At 40.2% G+C, this 18303-nt stretch overlaps 1 protein-coding gene and 1 long non-coding RNA gene across 2 annotated transcripts in view; one reads left to right on the forward strand and one right to left on the reverse strand.

Moving 5' to 3' along the window:
- The window catches only part of LOC144888587 (uncharacterized), a 54491-nt gene extending 50840 nt beyond the window's left edge, over positions 1–3651 (reverse strand). The window contains exons 1-4 of the mRNA XM_078767037.1: positions 3629–3651; positions 574–622; positions 355–469; positions 27–92 (exon numbers count right to left, since the gene is read on the reverse strand). Of these exons, the coding sequence (XP_078623163.1) occupies positions 27–92; positions 355–469; positions 574–622; positions 3629–3651 (253 nt within the window). The remainder of the gene's footprint in view (positions 1–26; positions 93–354; positions 470–573; positions 623–3628) is intronic.
- Positions 3652–6602: 2951 nt separating this feature from the next.
- Positions 6603–6818, forward strand: LOC137438495 (uncharacterized). Its single transcript, XR_010986729.2, has 2 exons — positions 6603–6666; positions 6774–6818. It is a non-coding gene; the product is annotated as an uncharacterized LOC137438495 (long non-coding RNA).
- The last annotated feature ends 11485 nt before the right edge of the window (positions 6819–18303 follow it).

An 18303-nucleotide genomic window follows, 5' to 3' on the forward strand; every position in this document is an offset into this window, starting at 1 on the left:
TGAAAATAAAGCCTGAAAAATGAAACATATAAAGTTTGTATGAAAATAAAGCCTGAAAAATGAAACATATAAAGTTTGTATGAAACTAAAGCCTGAAAAAGGAAACAATTAAAGCCTGCATGAAACTAAAGCCTGAAAAAGGAAACAATTAAAGCCTGCATGAAAATAAAGCTGAAAAAGGAAACAATTAAAGCCTGCATGAAAATAAAGCCTGCAAAAGGAAACAATTTAAGCCTGCATGAAAATAAAGCCTGCAAAAGGAAACAATTTAAGCCTGCATGAAAATAAAGCTTGAAAAATGAAACATATAAAGTTTGTATGAAAATAAAGCCTGAAAAAGGAAACAATTTAAACCTGCAAGAAAATAAAGTGTGTTAAAGGAGATATTGAACCCCAACGAATAGGGAAATATGAACTTGAAATAGTTTACATCATGACAATTGCATTCAATGTTGATGGAATCGTTCAACTTCAATATGATAGGATGGAAATCGGTTATTCACCTTTTGCATTTTAAAAAGTATGAGATTTGTGGAGCAACACAAATCACTATCAACAGGTATGAGTATCTACACTTTTAATTCTTTTGTTCCGTTTTCTCGTTGAAAACTCGGGTCCTATGCTGAGAGTCAAGTGTCATATACAGACTTGGCATTTAATATGGAATATTTTTTTTGTGGGGGTGAACTTACTTTTCAAGATGTCTGAGAACCAAAAGTTCATTGGAATTATGTTGAAATTATTCTAGATTTTGTTAATGTCACCTTTAAAAGAAACAAAAACCACATTTGACATTTCGAAACAAATAAATTGATCCTTGAAAGTGATGTAAACTGATATCGAACTCAATTCATGGACAGTACTGTGTTAAACTTCTGTACGTTTTCCAGAAGTATCTCTTTATTTTGCACATTAGCCAAAATTTTTTTTAACAAAAACAAAAGTTAAATTACGACTGGGATTACGGACAGTAAAATGACAGTTCAGTACTTCGTGTAACCCCCACGAGCATTCAGGAGAGCACGTACACGTTGAGGCATGCTGTTCACGAGATTTGCCAAGGTTTGGACAGGAATCGCTTGCCATGCAGTGACAATAGCCTGCTGCAATTCATACACAGAGGTCGGCTGCTGGTCCAAGCGGTCGATTTGACGCGTTAATTCCGCCCACAAGTTCTCTTTCGGATTCATATCCGGGGACATGGCAGGCCACTCCATATGCTTTACACCACGGTCAGCAAGAAAGTGTTGGATCATGCGAGCACGATGAGGCCGTGCATTGTCATCTTGGAAGACAAGGTTTCCTCGAAAGGCTGCATGAGCAAATGGAAGCAATGTTTCTTCCAGAATGGCCCTGTACTTGAACTGGTTCAGGTTTCCATTCAGAACAACCAGGTCAGTTTTGCCCACTGCATGAAAAGCAGCCCAAATGGTCACCCCACCACCTCCAGCTTGGACTCTTGGCACTCTACAATCTTTGTTGTAGGCTTCATGCACTTGTCTGCGCACTCGGACGTGGCCATCTTGACGATAGACCAGAAATCTAGACTCGTCACTGAAGATCAGGTGATTCCAGTGTCCCGGCTGCCATTGATGGTGCTCTCTTTCCCACTGCAATCGGCGCTGGCGGTGTTGTCTGGTCAGGCGTGGCTTTCTCAGGGGATGCTTGGCACGATAGCCTGCTTGAACCAGTCGTTGGTTGACTAGCCTTCTGGATACAGGCACATTTGTCAGTTGCTGCCACTCAGCCCTAAGCCGATTAGCTGACTTGGTACGGCCATTGCGGACTAACCGGTGCAGCTGGCGATCATCCCTCCTTGTGGTTCTGCGGGGACGTCCTGGCCTTGGTATTGGAGTCGGGACACCCCTCTGAGCATTTCGTTTCAGGATCTATGACACCTGACCTTGAGTGATGCCATACTGCCGAGCAATTGCATGCTGTTTCATGCTGTAATTTCGTAAAGCCACCACTCCATGACAAACAGCATTGTCGAGTTGACGGACCATCTCCAGAGGAAGCAGCAATAACCTTTGGAGACGTGCAGCAGTTGTTTTCCACTAATACAGAACGCAACAACCCTTGTATACCCTGTGGTGAAAATGTAAGTTGAACCCAGGTGTGACGCTCACTTAAACCACTGGGCGGTGTCTATAAGACCTCGGGACGTCCGCGACTCGAGGCCACTCCTGCGACTTTATACAATGACATGTAGAATTGAATGGTACGTACCCACTTATATTCTAGTCTTGCTTGCATTGACTGATATATCCAATCTTTCTCATATGATGCCTTGATCCTGACATATATGTTGCATGGTGTATTTTACAGGATGATGTTACGATCTAATTGAAATTAAACCTATCTATGGGACGAGTTGTGGATCTGTTTGATTTTTCACAACACTTAATTTCAATTATGATCTTCGGAAATGGCGGGACACGAGTCTTGCGATGGCCGGATGAACGCAGATCACAGACGAGCGTTCCCGACATTCTCTGCGCTCCTGCGAGGCCCACCTCGGAGAAGGATGACCGGCGGAGGACCCGTCGAGCTAGCTCCAGCTACGGAGCTCCGACTACTCTCGCCGCCGGTCTGCCTCAAAAGGACCGGATGCGATGGGGACCTCGCAAGCCTTTTGTGGGACCGCGTCGTCAAAACGCAAACTGCTCTCCTGAGGCCCGAACGCCGGAGCAGGCATGACGGACTCCGGCAAGGCGCCTGCTGAAGGAGGCCACTGGGAAATGTCCTGGGCCGCAACCCCGTCGGAACGACGGACCCGCTTGGCGCCGCAGGTACGAGTCTAGCCTCGGTTGCTCGAAACGCTAACGGCTCCGTCCGAGAGAATCATCCTAGATTTGCGTGCCTCTGCCCGAGATGAGATTCCCACGCGAGTGATCACGACTCCCATGTCGGCCATGCCTCCACACGGCCGGCACACTCCGACCACTCGCTACTCGGTGGAATCGCCTCCTCCGCGGGGGCCGGCACACTCCGACCACTCGCAGCTCGGTGGAATCGCCTCCTCCGCGCGGATCGCGCACTGCTTGTCGGGATCACGCCGTGCCTCACACGGCCGGCTCACCCTGACCACTCGCTTCTCGGTGTAACCACCTCCTCCACGCGAATCGAGCACTGCTCGTCGGGATCATGCCGTGCCTCACACGGCCGGCTCACCCTGACCACTCGCTTCTCGGTGTAACCACCTCCTCCACGCGAATCGCGCACTGCTCGTCGGAATCACGCTGTGCCTCACACGACCGGCTCACCCTGACCACTCGCTTCTCGGTGGAACCACCTCCTCCACGCGAATCGCGCACTGCTCGTCGGAATCACGCCGTGCCTCACACGGCCGGCTCACCCTGACCACTCGCTTCTCGGTGGAACCACCTCCTCCACGCGAATCGCGCACTGCTCGTCGGAATCACGCCGTGCCTCACACGGCCGGCTCACCCTGACCACTCGCTTCTCGGTGGAACCACCTCCTCCGCGCGAATCGCGCACTGCTCGTCGGAATCACGCCGTTCCTCACACGGCCGGGTCACTCTGGCTGCTCGGGCACTGCGCCCTTCGCGGGCACCACTCTGCGAGGCCGGCGATTCTGATCGCGGCTCGTCGACATCCCACCTACGCGCGAATCGCGCGCTGCCCCATCGCGGGCACAACCCGATCAATCGCTGCACGGTGGAATCACCTCCTACGCGCAAATCGCGCACTGCGCACCACTCTGCGAGGCCGGCGATTCTGATCGCGGCTCGTCGAAATCCCACCTACATGTGGCTACTCAACGAGGCCGGCGAACTCCGCTGCCCGGAATCGCCTCAATGGAGGCTCGCTTGGCACCATGCGAGGACTCGTCGCAGCATGGATGAGTTTCTAAGGACGTCGAGCGGGACCTTCATAGCCTTTCACGACACTCGGGCTTATGCTTATGATAGATGATCGTATACCATGTGTATTCTATATGACTATCATCGTATACCATGTGTATTCTATATGACTATCAGCCTTTCACGACACTCGGGCTTATGCTTATGATAAATGATCGTATACCATGTGTATTCTATATGACTATCTATGTCTAAAACTCCGGACAAAACACGGCCCGAAAGCTAACAAACGAGACGCTACTTCAGGGCGTGATATGTATTCGATCCTTTGACCCGACAGCTAAACAAACGAGACGCTACTTCAGGTCGTGCAGTCTATCGCTGCCAGGCATGCTCGCCCTCTCGACTCGGCGTGCTCGCCCTCTCGACTCGGCGTGCTCACCCTCTCGACTCGGCGAAGCCGCACTGGTTCAACGGGCCGAGCTCAACTTTCGGTTTCCCTCGTACGCGGTGCGCCCTAGATAATACTTTTCGCTCGTCGGCCGGGTTCGTATTCCGTACACCGATCTCGAGCCCGCTCGAATGCTGCTGCCCAATGGACGCGAGACTTTAGATTTCGGAGTGCTACTTTACTCCGTCTGGGGATACCGCTCAGCTGGAACTCGCCGTCAAACCCGCCCGCACGCGCCCGAACCAATTGATGACGTCATCGACTAAATCACGCGTTTACTTTACAGCACCATTTAACTGTTTCCCGCGCTTGCGTCATCAGAGTTCGTCTACCTGGGTACCTCTCTACAGATAGTAATCTGACCGCCCCTGCCCGAAAGTGCGTGTCATAACGTGGCGGCCTCCAAGGACTAGCCAACATCGCGGACTTATGCCGTTAATCGATAAGGCACGGGGCATTTGGGGGTGCACGGTGACCCCATGACACGGTGACATTGAGCGTTGCGCCCGACTCCCTCGTCTCTGGGCACCGGCCCGCCGGATCGCCCTTGACTCTGGGCTTGTTGCTTCAAGGACATGTCTCCTGGCTCGCCTCCACACATTTCGAGACTGCGAGACGCCTCGCCCGGCCGCTGCCTGATTGCGTTCCCTCTGACCCAGACTGTGAAGGTCGCTCGCCTTCGGTGCGCGATGCGCGGCTGTTATCTTGCACTTCACGACGGGGGGGGAGGGGATGGATGAGTGAGGGGGTGAGGTGATGATCTGGGATGTCGATCCATCCATCCGGGCCATTCTCTTGGATGTCGATCCATCCGGGACATTTTCCATTTCTCGATCTCGGCCATCCTCTTGGATGTCGATCCATCCATCCGGGCCATTCTCTTGGATCTCAATCCATCCGGGACGTTTTCCATTTCTCGATCTCGACGTTTTCTCTCCGGGACACTCCCTCCGGGACGGTAGCCGGTATAGCCGATCTTCTCCGATCCTCTGTGCGCTGTGCTGCAGGTCGGGCGATTCCGCGCGCTTCGCTGGGAAGGCGCATTTCGGTCGTTTTGTGCGTCGTCGTATCTGCCATGCCGGTCGTTCGGGCTGCCTACGGAGGGCACTCGTGGCAATCGTTTTGCTTGAAACTATTTGCCGGAGCTTGTAATTCGTACGCGCTGCCGTCAGGTAGCGCTCGAGTCTCGTGATTTCAAAACAGGGGGACTCCGGGGTATCGCGTAACTCTCGTTATGGCTCTCGTCGGTTCTCTCCCTCGGCAATTCCATGGCATGGATCTATTGTGGATCGACCATGTACCCTTGGGAGCCAAGGCAGGTACAGACTTACTGTAATGGACTTACTGTAGTGGCCTCCTGTCATGTAATCTTACTTACTGTTACAACTCCTAGGCCGGTACAGACTTACTGAAATTGACTTACACTGTCATGGCCTCCTGTCATGTAATCTTACTTACTGTTACAGCTTACTGTAAAGAGGCTTACTGATTTACACATCTTCCACATCGACACATCTTCCTGTAATGTGTTGCTTTGCGACGAATAGACATGGCTTACTGGTTTACACATCTTCCACATCGACACATCTGCCTGAAAGGCGTTGCATTGCGACGAATGGACATACACATCTTCCACATCGACACATCTGCCTGAAATGCATTGCATTGCGACGAATGGACATTCGCTCGTCGACAAGGTACACCTTATGTAATGAGTTACATATCGCAAAGGTACACCTTATCCAGCACATAGGCCTGTGAGACTAGCCTATTGTGACCGCTCATCGTCTGCCAGTATCGAAAATGTTTGCTAACCAGGCTATGAGTGCGCCTAGAGAACATCTGCCGTCCCTCCCTTCGCCTGATACACCCCTGCCTGAAGCGGTGAGGGCACTGAGGTGCCCCTCCGACACCTGCCTCCAGCGGCTACTCCGAAGCAGGGGACTCCGGATTTGGGGACGACGTACCCGGTAGTTCCCGAACCTGTGCTGGCAGGGTAATTCGCCACACTGACCTCTACGGATGGACCGACAGACCTGTACTACTGATAATGGATATGTTTCGTATAGCGCTTTCCAGGAAGCCCTAAAGACGCTTTGACAGTGTGCGAAACATAACACAATGGCGCAAAGACAAGAATCAATAGGGATATTTCTTTGACACCCTAATAATGATATAATGACTTCCTCTACCTATTAATGCTGACGCGCGCTCGCTTCCTGCCTAGTGGCAGCATAGTTCTAACGGCGGGGAGAATGTGGTGAAAATGTAAGTTGAACCCAGGTGTGACGCTCACTTAAACCACTGGGCGGTGTCTATAAGACCTCGGGACGTCCGCGACTCGAGGCCACTCCTGCGACTTTATACAATGACATGTAGAATTGAATGGTACGTACCCACTTATATTCTAGGCTTGCTTGCATTGACTGATATATCCAATCTTTCTCATATGATGCCTTGATCCTGACATATATGTTGCATGGTGTATTTTACAGGATGATGTTACGATCTAATTGAAATTAAACCTATCTATGGGACGAGTTGTGGATCTGGTTGATTTTTCACAACATACCCGACTGTGAAGCCAATCATCAAATGCACCTGTCCGTACATTTTGCCACGCCACCTGTGATATAATCCTGTTGTTGACTTCTTGCTGCGACAGACAATCAGTTACACGGTTCTTTTAACAAATAAATCACCAAAGTGTAAAAGAAACTCACCAGATTGATACACTGAGTTAAGAAAGTAAACCCAAGTCAAGGAAAAAAATATATTCCATATTAAATGCCAAGTCTGTAATATGACTCTGTTAGCTGAATCAGATTATCATGTGAAGATTTGCAATCCGCTTTGTACAATTTCCTCATTGAAAATGTCTGAGTCATTTTAAGTTGTCTTGGAATTATATTCCGTCGAACATCTGACTTGTTCACTCAAATAACATCACATGACTTAATTCAAGTATGTAATAGCATTGTAAGAAAAATTATACGAGTTCGCAAACAACACTATGTTTGTGTGTTCGAGAGACGATGACACGAGGTCACCGTGAATTTCAAAGTCTAGAGTAAATAAAAAGAATTCTTCCTTTTTTATTTCGTTGAACAATATAATGATAATCGTACAAATTAGATTATGTAATACGTTTTTGAAATAAGGAAAAAATAAATCGAGCAGGAATATTCGATTGCACAATTATTATCAGAAAAAACCTCCAATGAAGTGAAATACCTCTTACGTTCGAAATGTTAAAACTATTGTCATTTATAAACACATTCTATATTTTAAATATGACATAACCGATTGCAAGGTTTGAGTTAAGAATATTTTTCGTGTTTAAAAAAATTCAGATTTATGAAATACTGAGCAGACATCAAATAAATATTGATTTAAAGAGCATCTTTCAGGCAAAATGGACAGAACTTTTGTTGATCTCTCTGTAATTACTTGGATCCAAAAATGTTCTTAATGCTAAAAAAAAATATCAAAATTATATTCCAACACAAGAAATGGTCAAGCTATATTTTCCTATCACTTTGAATTCTCATTCATCAATCAACCCATATTTACCAGGCACACTATTTACCCTTTCTTTGCACAAATAATTAAAATAGATTGTTCATGTGATGACATGAGGAAAGTAGTTTATGTACTTTACCAGTTGTGTCAGTGGTTTCCAGAACATCAGAAGGTTTGTCTGTTGGGTATGGTATGGGTTTCTCTTCATGTACAGCATCTTCAGTGATGTCATCGGTATCAACTGGAAGACCCACTTCGTCAGTGTCTTTAGTAATTTCTTCTGGTTTATCTGGAGTAGCAAATTTGACCAACAGAGGATCAACCCTGGATGGCACCGTAATCCCATGTGGAGTGATGTCTGTCACACTAACATCCTCTGCTGACTCTTGTGGAACCTCAGAATCAACTGTCACATTGACTTTCTTCTCTGGAGCCATGGTTGGTAAATGTTCAGAGATTTCATGTGTTGCTTCTTTTCCAACGTGAACACCTGTTCAGGAGAGATTAGCAGGTTAAAACAATTACATTTCAGCATTTTGACGAAATGTCCATCAATATTGTTGATGTATTAATTTTAATAATGTGTAGGCTTGTGAAGCAGGGAGACCATCGAATGAACCAGAAGGTAACAAAACAAAACGAAGAGTAAAAGAGATGGTGGAAGATGGCACACAGCAATAGCAGGATTGATCAGGGACAAAATGGAGGAACTCTTGCAGGGACATACGTGGTTTATGAGAGAGAGCAAGTGGAGGAGAAATAGGGTGAACAAGAAAGATACAGCCACAAACTCAATTAAGAAATTGAAGTAAAATCTGGAAACCTGAAAATGGATGGGCTTGAGAATGTTAATGGAGGATAAAAAGATCATTATATTGGGTTATACAATACAACAAAAATGTAATTTGCTTGCAACTGAACCTTGGTATACTGCAAAATAATAGGAGCAAAGATATTTGGAATGTAAAATGTTATGTCGCAATGATACTGCCATTCTGAAAACAAAAATAAGAAATCCAACAATGCACATGGATTGAAAATAAAATTGCTGTATGACTTGTCAAAATCTAAAATGTTGTACATTCACCAAAAGAAACAACTAAAGTCTGTCCAAAATAAAGCCTGCAAAAGGAAACAATTAAAGCCTGCATGAAAATAAAGCCTGCAAAAGGAAACAATTAAAGCCTGCATGAAAATAAAGCCTGAAAAAGGAAACAATTAAAGCCTGCATGAAAATAAAGCCTGAAAAAGGAAACAATTAAAGCCTGCATGAAAATAAAGCCTGCAAAAGGAAACAATTAAAGCCTGCATGAAAATAAAGCCTGCAAAAGGAAACAATTAAAGCCTGCATGAAAATAAAGCCTGAAAAAGGAAACAATTAAAGTCTGCATGAAAATAAAGCCTGAAAAAGGAAACAATTAAAACCTGCATGAAAATAAAGCCTGAAAAAGGAAACAATTAAAACCAGCATGAAAATAAAGCCTGCAAAAGGAAACAATTAAAGCCTGCATGAAAATAAAGCCTGCAAAAGGAAACAATTAAAGTCTGCATGAAAATAAAGCCTGAAAAAGGAAACAATTAAAGCCTGCATGAAAATAAAGCCTGCAAAAGGAAACAATTAAAGCCTGCATGAAAATAAAGCCTGCAAAAGGAAACAATTAAAGCCTGCATGAAAATAAAGCCTGAAAAAGGAAACAATTAAAGCCTGCATGAAAATAAAGCCTGCAAAAGGAAACAATTAAAGCCTGCATGAAAATAAAGCCTGCAAAAGGAAACAATTAAAGCCTGCATGAAAATAAAGCCTGAAAAAGGAAACAATTAAAGCCTGCATGAAAATAAAGCCTGAAAAAGGAAACAATTAAAACCTGCATGAAAATAAAGCCTGAAAAAAGGAAACAATGAAAGCCTGCATGAAAAATAAAGCCTGAAAAAGGAAACAATTAAAGCCTGAATGAAAATAAAGCCTGAAAAAGGAAACAATTAAAGCCTGCATGAAAATAAAGCCTGAAAAAGGAAACAATTAAAGCCTGCATGAAAATAAAGCATGAAAAAAGGAAACAATGAAAGCCTGCATGAAAATAAAGCCTGAAAAAGGAAACAATTAAAGACTGCATGAAAATAAAGCCTGAAAAAGGAAACAATGAAAGCCTGCATGAAAATAAAGCCTGAAAAAGGAAACAATTAAAGCCTGCATGAAAATAAAGCATGAAAAAAGGAAACAATGAAAGCCTGCATGAAAAATAAAGCCTGAAAAAGGAAACAATGAAAGCCTGCATGAAAATAAAGCCTGAAAAAGGAAACAATGAAAGCCTGCATGAAAATAAAGCCTGAAAAAGGAAACAATTAAAGCCTGCATGAAAATAAAGCCTGAAAAAGGAAACAATGAAAGCCTGCATGAAAATAAAGCCTGAAAAAGGAAACAATGAAAGCCTGCATGAAAATAAAGCCTGAAAAAGGAAACAATTAAAGCCTGCATGAAAATAAAGCCTGAAAAAGGAAACAATTAAAGCCTGCATGAAAATAAAGCCTGAAAAAGGAAACAATGAAAGCCTGCATGAAAATAAAGCCTGAAAAAGGAAACAATTAAAGCCTGCATGAAAATAAAGCCTGAAAAAGGAAACAATTAAAGCCTGCATGAAAATAAAGCCTGAAAAAGGAAACAATGAAAGCCTGCATGAAAATAAAGCCTGAAAAAGGAAACAATTAAAGCCTGCATGAAAATAAAGCCTGAAAAAGGAAACAATTAAAGCCTGCATGAAAATAAAGCCTGAAAAAGGAAACAATTAAAGCCTGCATGAAAATAAAGCCTGAAAAAGGAAACAATTAAAGCCTGCATGAAAATAAAGCCTGAAAAAGGAAACAATTAAAGCCTGCATGAAACTAAAGCCTGAAAAAGGAAACAATGAAAGCCTGCATGAAAATAAAGCCTGCAAAAGGAAACAATTAAAGCCTGCATGAAAATAAAGCCTGCAAAAGGAAACAATTAAAGCCTGCATGAAAATAAAGCCTGAAAAAGGAAACAATTAAAGCCTGCATGAAAATAAAGCCTGAAAAAGGAAACAATTAAAGCCTGCATGAAAATAAAGCCTGAAAAAGGAAACAATTAAAGCCTGCATGAAACTAAAGCCTGAAAAAGGAAACAATGAAAGCCTGCATGAAAATAAAGCCTGCAAAAGGAAACAATTAAAGCCTGCATGAAAATAAAGCCTGAAAAAGGAAACAATTAAAGCCTGCATGAAAATAAAGCCTGAAAAAGGAAACAATTAAAGCCTGCATGAAAATAAAGCCTGAAAAAGGAAACAATTAAAGCCTGCATGAAACTAAAGCCTGAAAAAGGAAACAATGAAAGCCTGCATGAAAATAAAGCCTGCAAAAGGAAACAATTAAAGCCTGCATGAAAATAAAGCCTGAAAAAGGAAACAATTAAAGCCTGCATGAAAATAAAGCCTGAAAAAGGAAACAATTAAAGCCTGCATGAAAATAAAGCCTGAAAAAGGAAACAATTAAAGCCTGCATGAAAATAAAGCCTGAATAAGGAAACAATTAAAGCCTGCATGAAACTAAAGCCTGAAAAAGGAAACAATTAAAGCCTGCATGAAAATAAAGCCTGAAAAAGGAAACAATTAAAGCCTGCATGAAACTAAAGCCTGAAAAAGGAAACAATTAAAGCCTGCATGAAAATAAAGCCTGAAAAAGGAAACAATTAAAGCCTGCATGAAACTAAAGCCTGAAAAAGGAAACAATGAAAGCCTGCATGAAAATAAAGCCTGAAAAAGGAAACAATTAAAGCCTGCATGAAAATAAAGCCTGCAAAAGGAAACAATTAAAGCCTGCATGAAAATAAAGCCTGAAAAAGGAAACAATTAAAGCCTGCATGAAAATAAAGCCTGCAAAAGGAAACAATTAAAGCCTGCATGAAAATAAAGCCTGAAAAAGGAAACAATTAAAGCCTGCATGAAAATAAAGCCTGAAAAAGGAAACAATTAAAGCCTGCATGAAAATAAAGCCTGCAAAAGGAAACAATTAAAGCCTGCATGAAAATAAAGCCTGCAAAAGGAAACAATTAAAGCCTGCATGAAAATAAAGCCTGAAAAAGGAAACAATTAAAGCCTGCATGAAAATAAAGCCTGAAAAAGGAAACAATTAAAGCCTGCATGAAAATAAAGCCTGAAAAAGGAAACAATTAAAGCCTGCATGAAACTAAAGCCTGAAAAAGGAAACAATGAAAGCCTGCATGAAAATAAAGCCTGCAAAAGGAAACAATTAAAGCCTGCATGAAAATAAAGCCTGAAAAAGGAAACAATTAAAGCCTGCATGAAAACTAAAGCCTGAAAAAGGAAATAATTAAAGCCTGCATGAAACTAAAGCCTGAAAAAGGAAACAATTAAAGCCTGCATGAAACTAAAGCCTGAAAAAGGAAACAATTAAAACCTGCATGAAAAATAAAGCCTGAAAAAGGAAACAATTAAAGCCTGCATGAAAATAAAGCCTGCAAAAGGAAACAATTAAAGCCTGCATGAAAATAAAGCCTGCAAAAGGAAACAATTAAAGCCTGCATGAAAATAAAGCCTGAAAAAGGAAACAATTAAAGCCTGCATGAAAATAAAGCCTGAAAAAGGAAACAATGAAAGCCTGCATGAAAATAAAGCCTGCAAAAGGAAACAATTAAAGCCTGCATGAAAATAAAGCCTGAATAAGGAAACAATTAAAGCCTGCATGAAAATAAAGCCTGAAAAAGGAAACAATTAAAGCCTGCATGAAAATAAAGCCTGAAAAAGGAAACAATGAAAGCCTGCATGAAAATAAAGCCTGCAAAAGGAAACAATTAAAGCCTGCATGAAAATAAAGCCTGAATAAGGAAACAATGAAAGCCTGCATGAAAATAAAGCCTGCAAAAGGAAACAATTAAAGCCTGCATGAAAATAAAGCCTGAAAAAGGAAACAATTAAAGCCTGCATGAAAATAAAGCCTGAAAAAGGAAACAATGAAAGCCTGCATGAAAATAAGGCCTGCAAAAGGAAACAATTAAAGCCTGCATGAAAATAAAGCCTGAATAAGGAAACAATTAAAGCCTGCATGAAAATAAAGCCTGAAAAAGGAAACAATTAAAGCCTGCATGAAAATAAAGCCTGAAAAAGGAAACAATTAAAGCCTGCATGAAAATAAAGCCTGAAAAAGGAAACAATTAAAGCCTGCATGAAAATAAAGCCTGAAAAAGGAAACAATTAAAGCCTGCATGAAACTAAAGCCTGAAAAAGGAAACAATTAAAGCCTGCATGAAAACTAAAGCCTGAAAAAGGAAACAATTAAAACCTGCGTTAAACTAAAGCCTGAAAAAGGAAACAATTAAAGCCTGCATGAAACTAAAGCCTGAAAAAGGAAACAATGAAAGCCTGCATGAAACTAAAGCCTGAAAAAGGAAACAATGAAAGCCTGCATGAAAACTAAAGCCTGAAAAAGGAAACAATTAAAGCCTGCATGAAAACTAAAGCCTGAAAAAGGAAACAATTAAAACCTGCATGAAAACTAAAGCCTGAAAAAGGAAACAATGAAAGCCTGCATGAAACTAAAGCCTGAAAAAGGAAACAATTAAAGCCGGCATGAAAATAAAGCCTGCAAAAGGAAACAATTAAAACCTGCATGAAACTAAAGCCTGAAAAAGGAAACAATTAAAACCTGCATGAAAACTAAAGCCTGAAAAAGGAAACAATTAAAGCCGGCATGAAAATAAAGCCTGAAAAAGGAAACAATTAAAACCTGCATGAAACTAAAGCCTGAAAAAGGAAACAATTAAAACCTGCATGAAAACTAAAGCCTGAAAAAGGAAACAATGAAAGCCTGCATGAAAACTAAAGCCTGAAAAAGGAAACAATTAAAGCCTGCATGAAACTAAAGCCTGAAAAAGGAAACAATGAAAGCCTGCATGAAAATAAAGCCTGCAAAAGGAAACAATTAAAGCCTGCATGAAAATAAAGCCTGAAAAAGGAAACAATGAAAGCCTGCATGAAAATAAAGCCTGCAAAAGGAAACAATTAAAGCCTGCATGAAAATAAAGCCTGAATAAGGAAACAATTAAAGCCTGCATGAAAATAAAGCCTGAAAAAGGAAACAATTAAAGCCTGCATGAAAATAAAGCCTGAAAAAGGAAACAATTAAAGCCTGCATGAAAATAAAGCCTGAAAAAGGAAACAATTAAAGCCTGCATGAAAGTAAAGCCTGAAAAAGGAAACAATTAAAGCCTGCATGAAAACTAAAGCCTGAAAAAGGAAACAATTAAAACCTGCATGAAACTAAAGCCTGAAAAAGGAAACAATTAAAGCCTGCATGAAACTAAAGCCTGAAAAAGGAAACAATGAAAGCCTGCATGAAAACTAAAGCCTGAAAAAGGAAACAATTAAAGCCTGCATGAAAACTAAAGCCTGAAAAAGGAAACAATTAAAGCCTGCATGAAAACTAAAGCCTGAAAAAGGAAACAATTAAAGCCTGCATGAAACTAAAGCCTGAAAAAGGAAACAATTAAAACCTGCATGAAAACTAAAGCCTGAAAAAGGAAACAATGAAAGCCTGCATGAAACTAAAGCCTGAAAAAGGAAACAATTAAAGCCTGCATGAAACTAAAGCCTGAAAAAGGAAACAATTAAAACCTGCATGAAAACTAAAGCCTGAAAAAGGAAACAATTAAAGCCGGCATGAAAATAAAGCCTGCAAAAGGAAACAATTAAAACCTGCATGAAACTAAAGCCTGAAAAAGGAAACAATTAAAGCCGGCATGAAAATAAAGCCTGAAAAAGGAAACAATTAAAACCTGCATGAAACTAAAGCCTGAAAAAGGAAACAATTAAAACCTGCATGAAAACTAAAGCCTGAAAAAGGAAACAATTAAAGCCGGCATGAAAATAAAGCCTGAAAAAGGAAACAATTAAAACCTGCATGAAACTAAAGCCTGAAAAAGGAAACAATTAAAACCTGCATGAAAACTAAAGCCTGAAAAAGGAAACAATTAAAACCTGCATGAAACTAAAGCCTGAAAAAGGAAACAATTAAAACCTGCATGAAACTAAAGCCTGAAAAAGGAAACAATTAAAACCTGCATGAAAACTAAAGCCTGAAAAAGGAAACAATTAAAACCTGCATGAAAACTAAAGCCTGAAAAAGGAAACAATTAAAGCCTGCATGAAACTAAAGCCTGAAAAAGGAAACAATTAAAACCTGCATGAAAATAAAGCCTGAAAAAGGAAACAATGAAAGCCTGCATGAAAATAAAGCCTGAAAAAGGAAACAATTAAAGCCTGCATGAAACTAAAGCCTGAAAAAGGAAACAATTAAAGCCTGCATGAAAACTAAAGCCTGAAAAAGGAAACAATTAAAGCCTGCATGAAACTAAAGCCTGAAAAAGGAAACAATTAAAGCCTGCATGAAAATAAAGCCTGAAAAAGGAAACAATTAAAGCCTGCATGAAACTAAAGCCTGAAAAAGGAAACAATTAAAGCCTGCATGAAACTAAAGCCTGAAAAAGGAAACAATGAAAGCCTGCATGAAACTAAAGCCTGAAAAAGGAAACAATGAAAGCCTGCATGAAAACTAAAGCCTGAAAAAGGAAACAATTAAAGCCTGCATGAAACTAAAGCCTGAAAAAGGAAACAATGAAAGCCTGCATGAAAACTAAAGCCTGAAAAAGGAAACAATTAAAGCCTGCATGAAACTAAAGCCTGAAAAAGGAAACAATTAAAGCCTGCATGAAACTAAAGCCTGAAAAAGGAAACAATTAAAGCCTGCATGAAAATAAAGCCTGAAAAAGGAAACAATTAAAGCCTGCATGAAACTAAAGCCTGAAAAAGGAAACAATTAAAGCCTGCATGAAACTAAAGCCTGAAAAAGGAAACAATGAAAGCCTGCATGAAAATAAAGTGGAAAAAGGAAACAATTAAAGCCTGCATGAAACTAAAGCCTGAAAAAGGAAACAATGAAAGCTTGCATGAAAATAAAGCCTGAAAAAGGAAACAATTAAAGCCTGCATGAAACTAAAGCCTGAAAAAGGAAACAATTAAAGCCTGCATGAAAACTAAAGCCTGAAAAAGGAAACAATTAAAGCCTGCATGAAAACTAAAGCCTGAAAAAGGAAACAATGAAAGCCTGCATGAAAATAAAGCCTGAAAAAGGAAACAATGCAAGCCTGCATGAAAATAAAGCCTGAAAAAGGAAACAATTAAAGCCTGCATGAAAACTATAGCCTGAAAAAGGAAACAATGAAAGCCTGCATGAAAACTAAAGCCTGAAAAAGGAAACAATGAAAGCTTGCATGAAAATAAAGCCTGAAAAAGGAAACAATTAAAGCCTGCATGAAAATAAAGCCTGAAAAAGGAAACAATGAAAGCCTGCATGAAAATAAAGCCTGAAAAAGGAAACAATTAAAGCCTGCATGAAAATAAAGCCTGAAAAAGGAAACAATTAAAGCCTGCATGAAAATAAAGCCTGAAAAAGGAAACAATTAAAGCCTGCATGAAAATAAAGCCTGAAAAAGGAAACAATTAAAGCCTGCATGAAAATAAAGCCTGAAAAAGGAAACAATTAAAGCCTGCATGAAAATAAAGCTGAAAAAGGAAACAATTAAAGCCTGCATGAAAATAAAGCCTGCAAAATGAAACAATGAAAGCTTGCATGAAAATAAAGCCTGAAAAAGGAAACAATTAAAGCCTGCATGAAAATAAAGCCTGAAAAAGGAAACAATGAAAGCCTGCATGAAAATAAAGCCTGAAAAAGGAAACAATTAAAGCCTGCATGAAAATAAAGCCTGAAAAAGGAAACAATTAAAGCCTGCATGAAAATAAAGCCTGAAAAAGGAAACAATGAAAGCCTGCATGAAAATAAAGCCTGAAAAAGGAAACAATTAAAGCCTGCATGAAAATAAAGCCTGAAAAAGGAAACAATTAAAGCCTGCATGAAAATAAAGCATGAAAAAGGAAACAATTAAAGCCTGCATGAAAATAAAGCCTGAAAAAGGAAACAATTAAAGCCTGCATGAAAATAAAGCCTGAAAAAGGAAACAATTAAAGCCTGCATGAAAATAAAGCCTGAAAAAGGAAACAATTAAAGCCTGCATGAAAATAAAGCCTGAAAAAGGAAACAATTAAAGCCTGCATGAAAATAAAGCTGAAAAAGGAAACAATTAAAGCCTGCATGAAAATAAAGCCTGCAAAATGAAACAATGAACGCCTCCATGAAAATAAAGCCTGAAAAATGAAACATATAAAGTTTGTATGAAAATAAAGCCTGAAAAATGAAACATATAAAGTTTGTATGAAAATAAAGCCTGAAAAATGAAACATATAAAGTTTGTATGAAAATAAAGCCTGAAAAAGGAAACAATGAAAGCCTGCATGAAAATAAAGCCTGAAAAAGGAAACAATTAAAGCCTGCATGAAAATAAAGCCTGAAAAAGGAAACAATTAAAGCCTGCATGAAAATAAAGCCTGAAAAAGGAAACAATGAAAGCCTGCATGAAAATAAAGCCTGAAAAAGGAAACAATGAAAGCCTGCATGAAAATAAAGCCTGAAAAAGGAAACAATGAAAGCCTGCATGAAAATAAAGCCTGAAAAAGGAAACAATGAAAGCCTGCAATGAAAATAAAGCCTGAAAAAGGAAACAATTAAAGCCTGCATGAAAATAAAGCCTGAAAAAGGAAACAATTAAAGCCTGCATGAAAATAAAGCCTAAAAAAGGAAACAATTAAAGCCTGCATGAAAATAAAGCCTGAAAAAGGAAACAATTAAAGCCTGCATGAAAATAAAGCCTGAAAAAGGAAACAATTAAAACCTGCATGAAAATAAAGCCTGAAAAAGGAAACAATGAAAGCCTGCATGTAAATAAAGCCTGAAAAAGGAAACAATTAAAGCCTGCAAGAAAATAAAGCCTGAAAAAGTAAACAATGAAAGCCTGCATGAAAAATAAAGCCTGAAAAAGGAAACAATTAAAGCCTGCATGAAAATTAAGCCTGAAAAAGGAAACAATTAAAGCCTGCATGAAAATAAAGCCTGAAAAAAGGAAACAATGAAAGCCTGCATGAAAAATAAAGCCTGAAAAAGGAAACAATTAAAGCCTGCATGAAAATAAAGCCTGAAAAAGGAAACAATTAAAACCTGCATGAAAACTAAAGCCTGAAAAAGGAAACAATTAAAGCCTGCATGAAAATAAAGCCTGAAAAAGGAAACAATTAAAACCTGCATGAAAACTAAAGCCTGAAAAAGGAAACAATTAAAACCTGCATGAAAATAAAGCCTGAAAAAGGAAACAATTAAAACCTGCATGAAAACTAAAGCCTGAAAAAGGAAACAATTAAAACCTGCATGAAAACTAAAGCCTGAAAAAGGAAACAATGAAAGCCTGCATGAAAACTAAAGCCTGAAAAAGGAAACAATGAAAGCCTGCATGAAATTAAAGCCTGAAAAAGGAAACAATTAAAGCCTGCATGAAACTAAAGCCTGAAAAAGGAAACAATTAAAACC

The sequence above is a fragment of the Myxine glutinosa genome, chromosome 13 (assembly GCF_964187855.1).
Source record: "Myxine glutinosa chromosome 13, kmMyxGlut1.1, whole genome shotgun sequence".
NCBI classification, from domain to species: Eukaryota; Metazoa; Chordata; class Myxini; order Myxiniformes; family Myxinidae; genus Myxine; species Myxine glutinosa.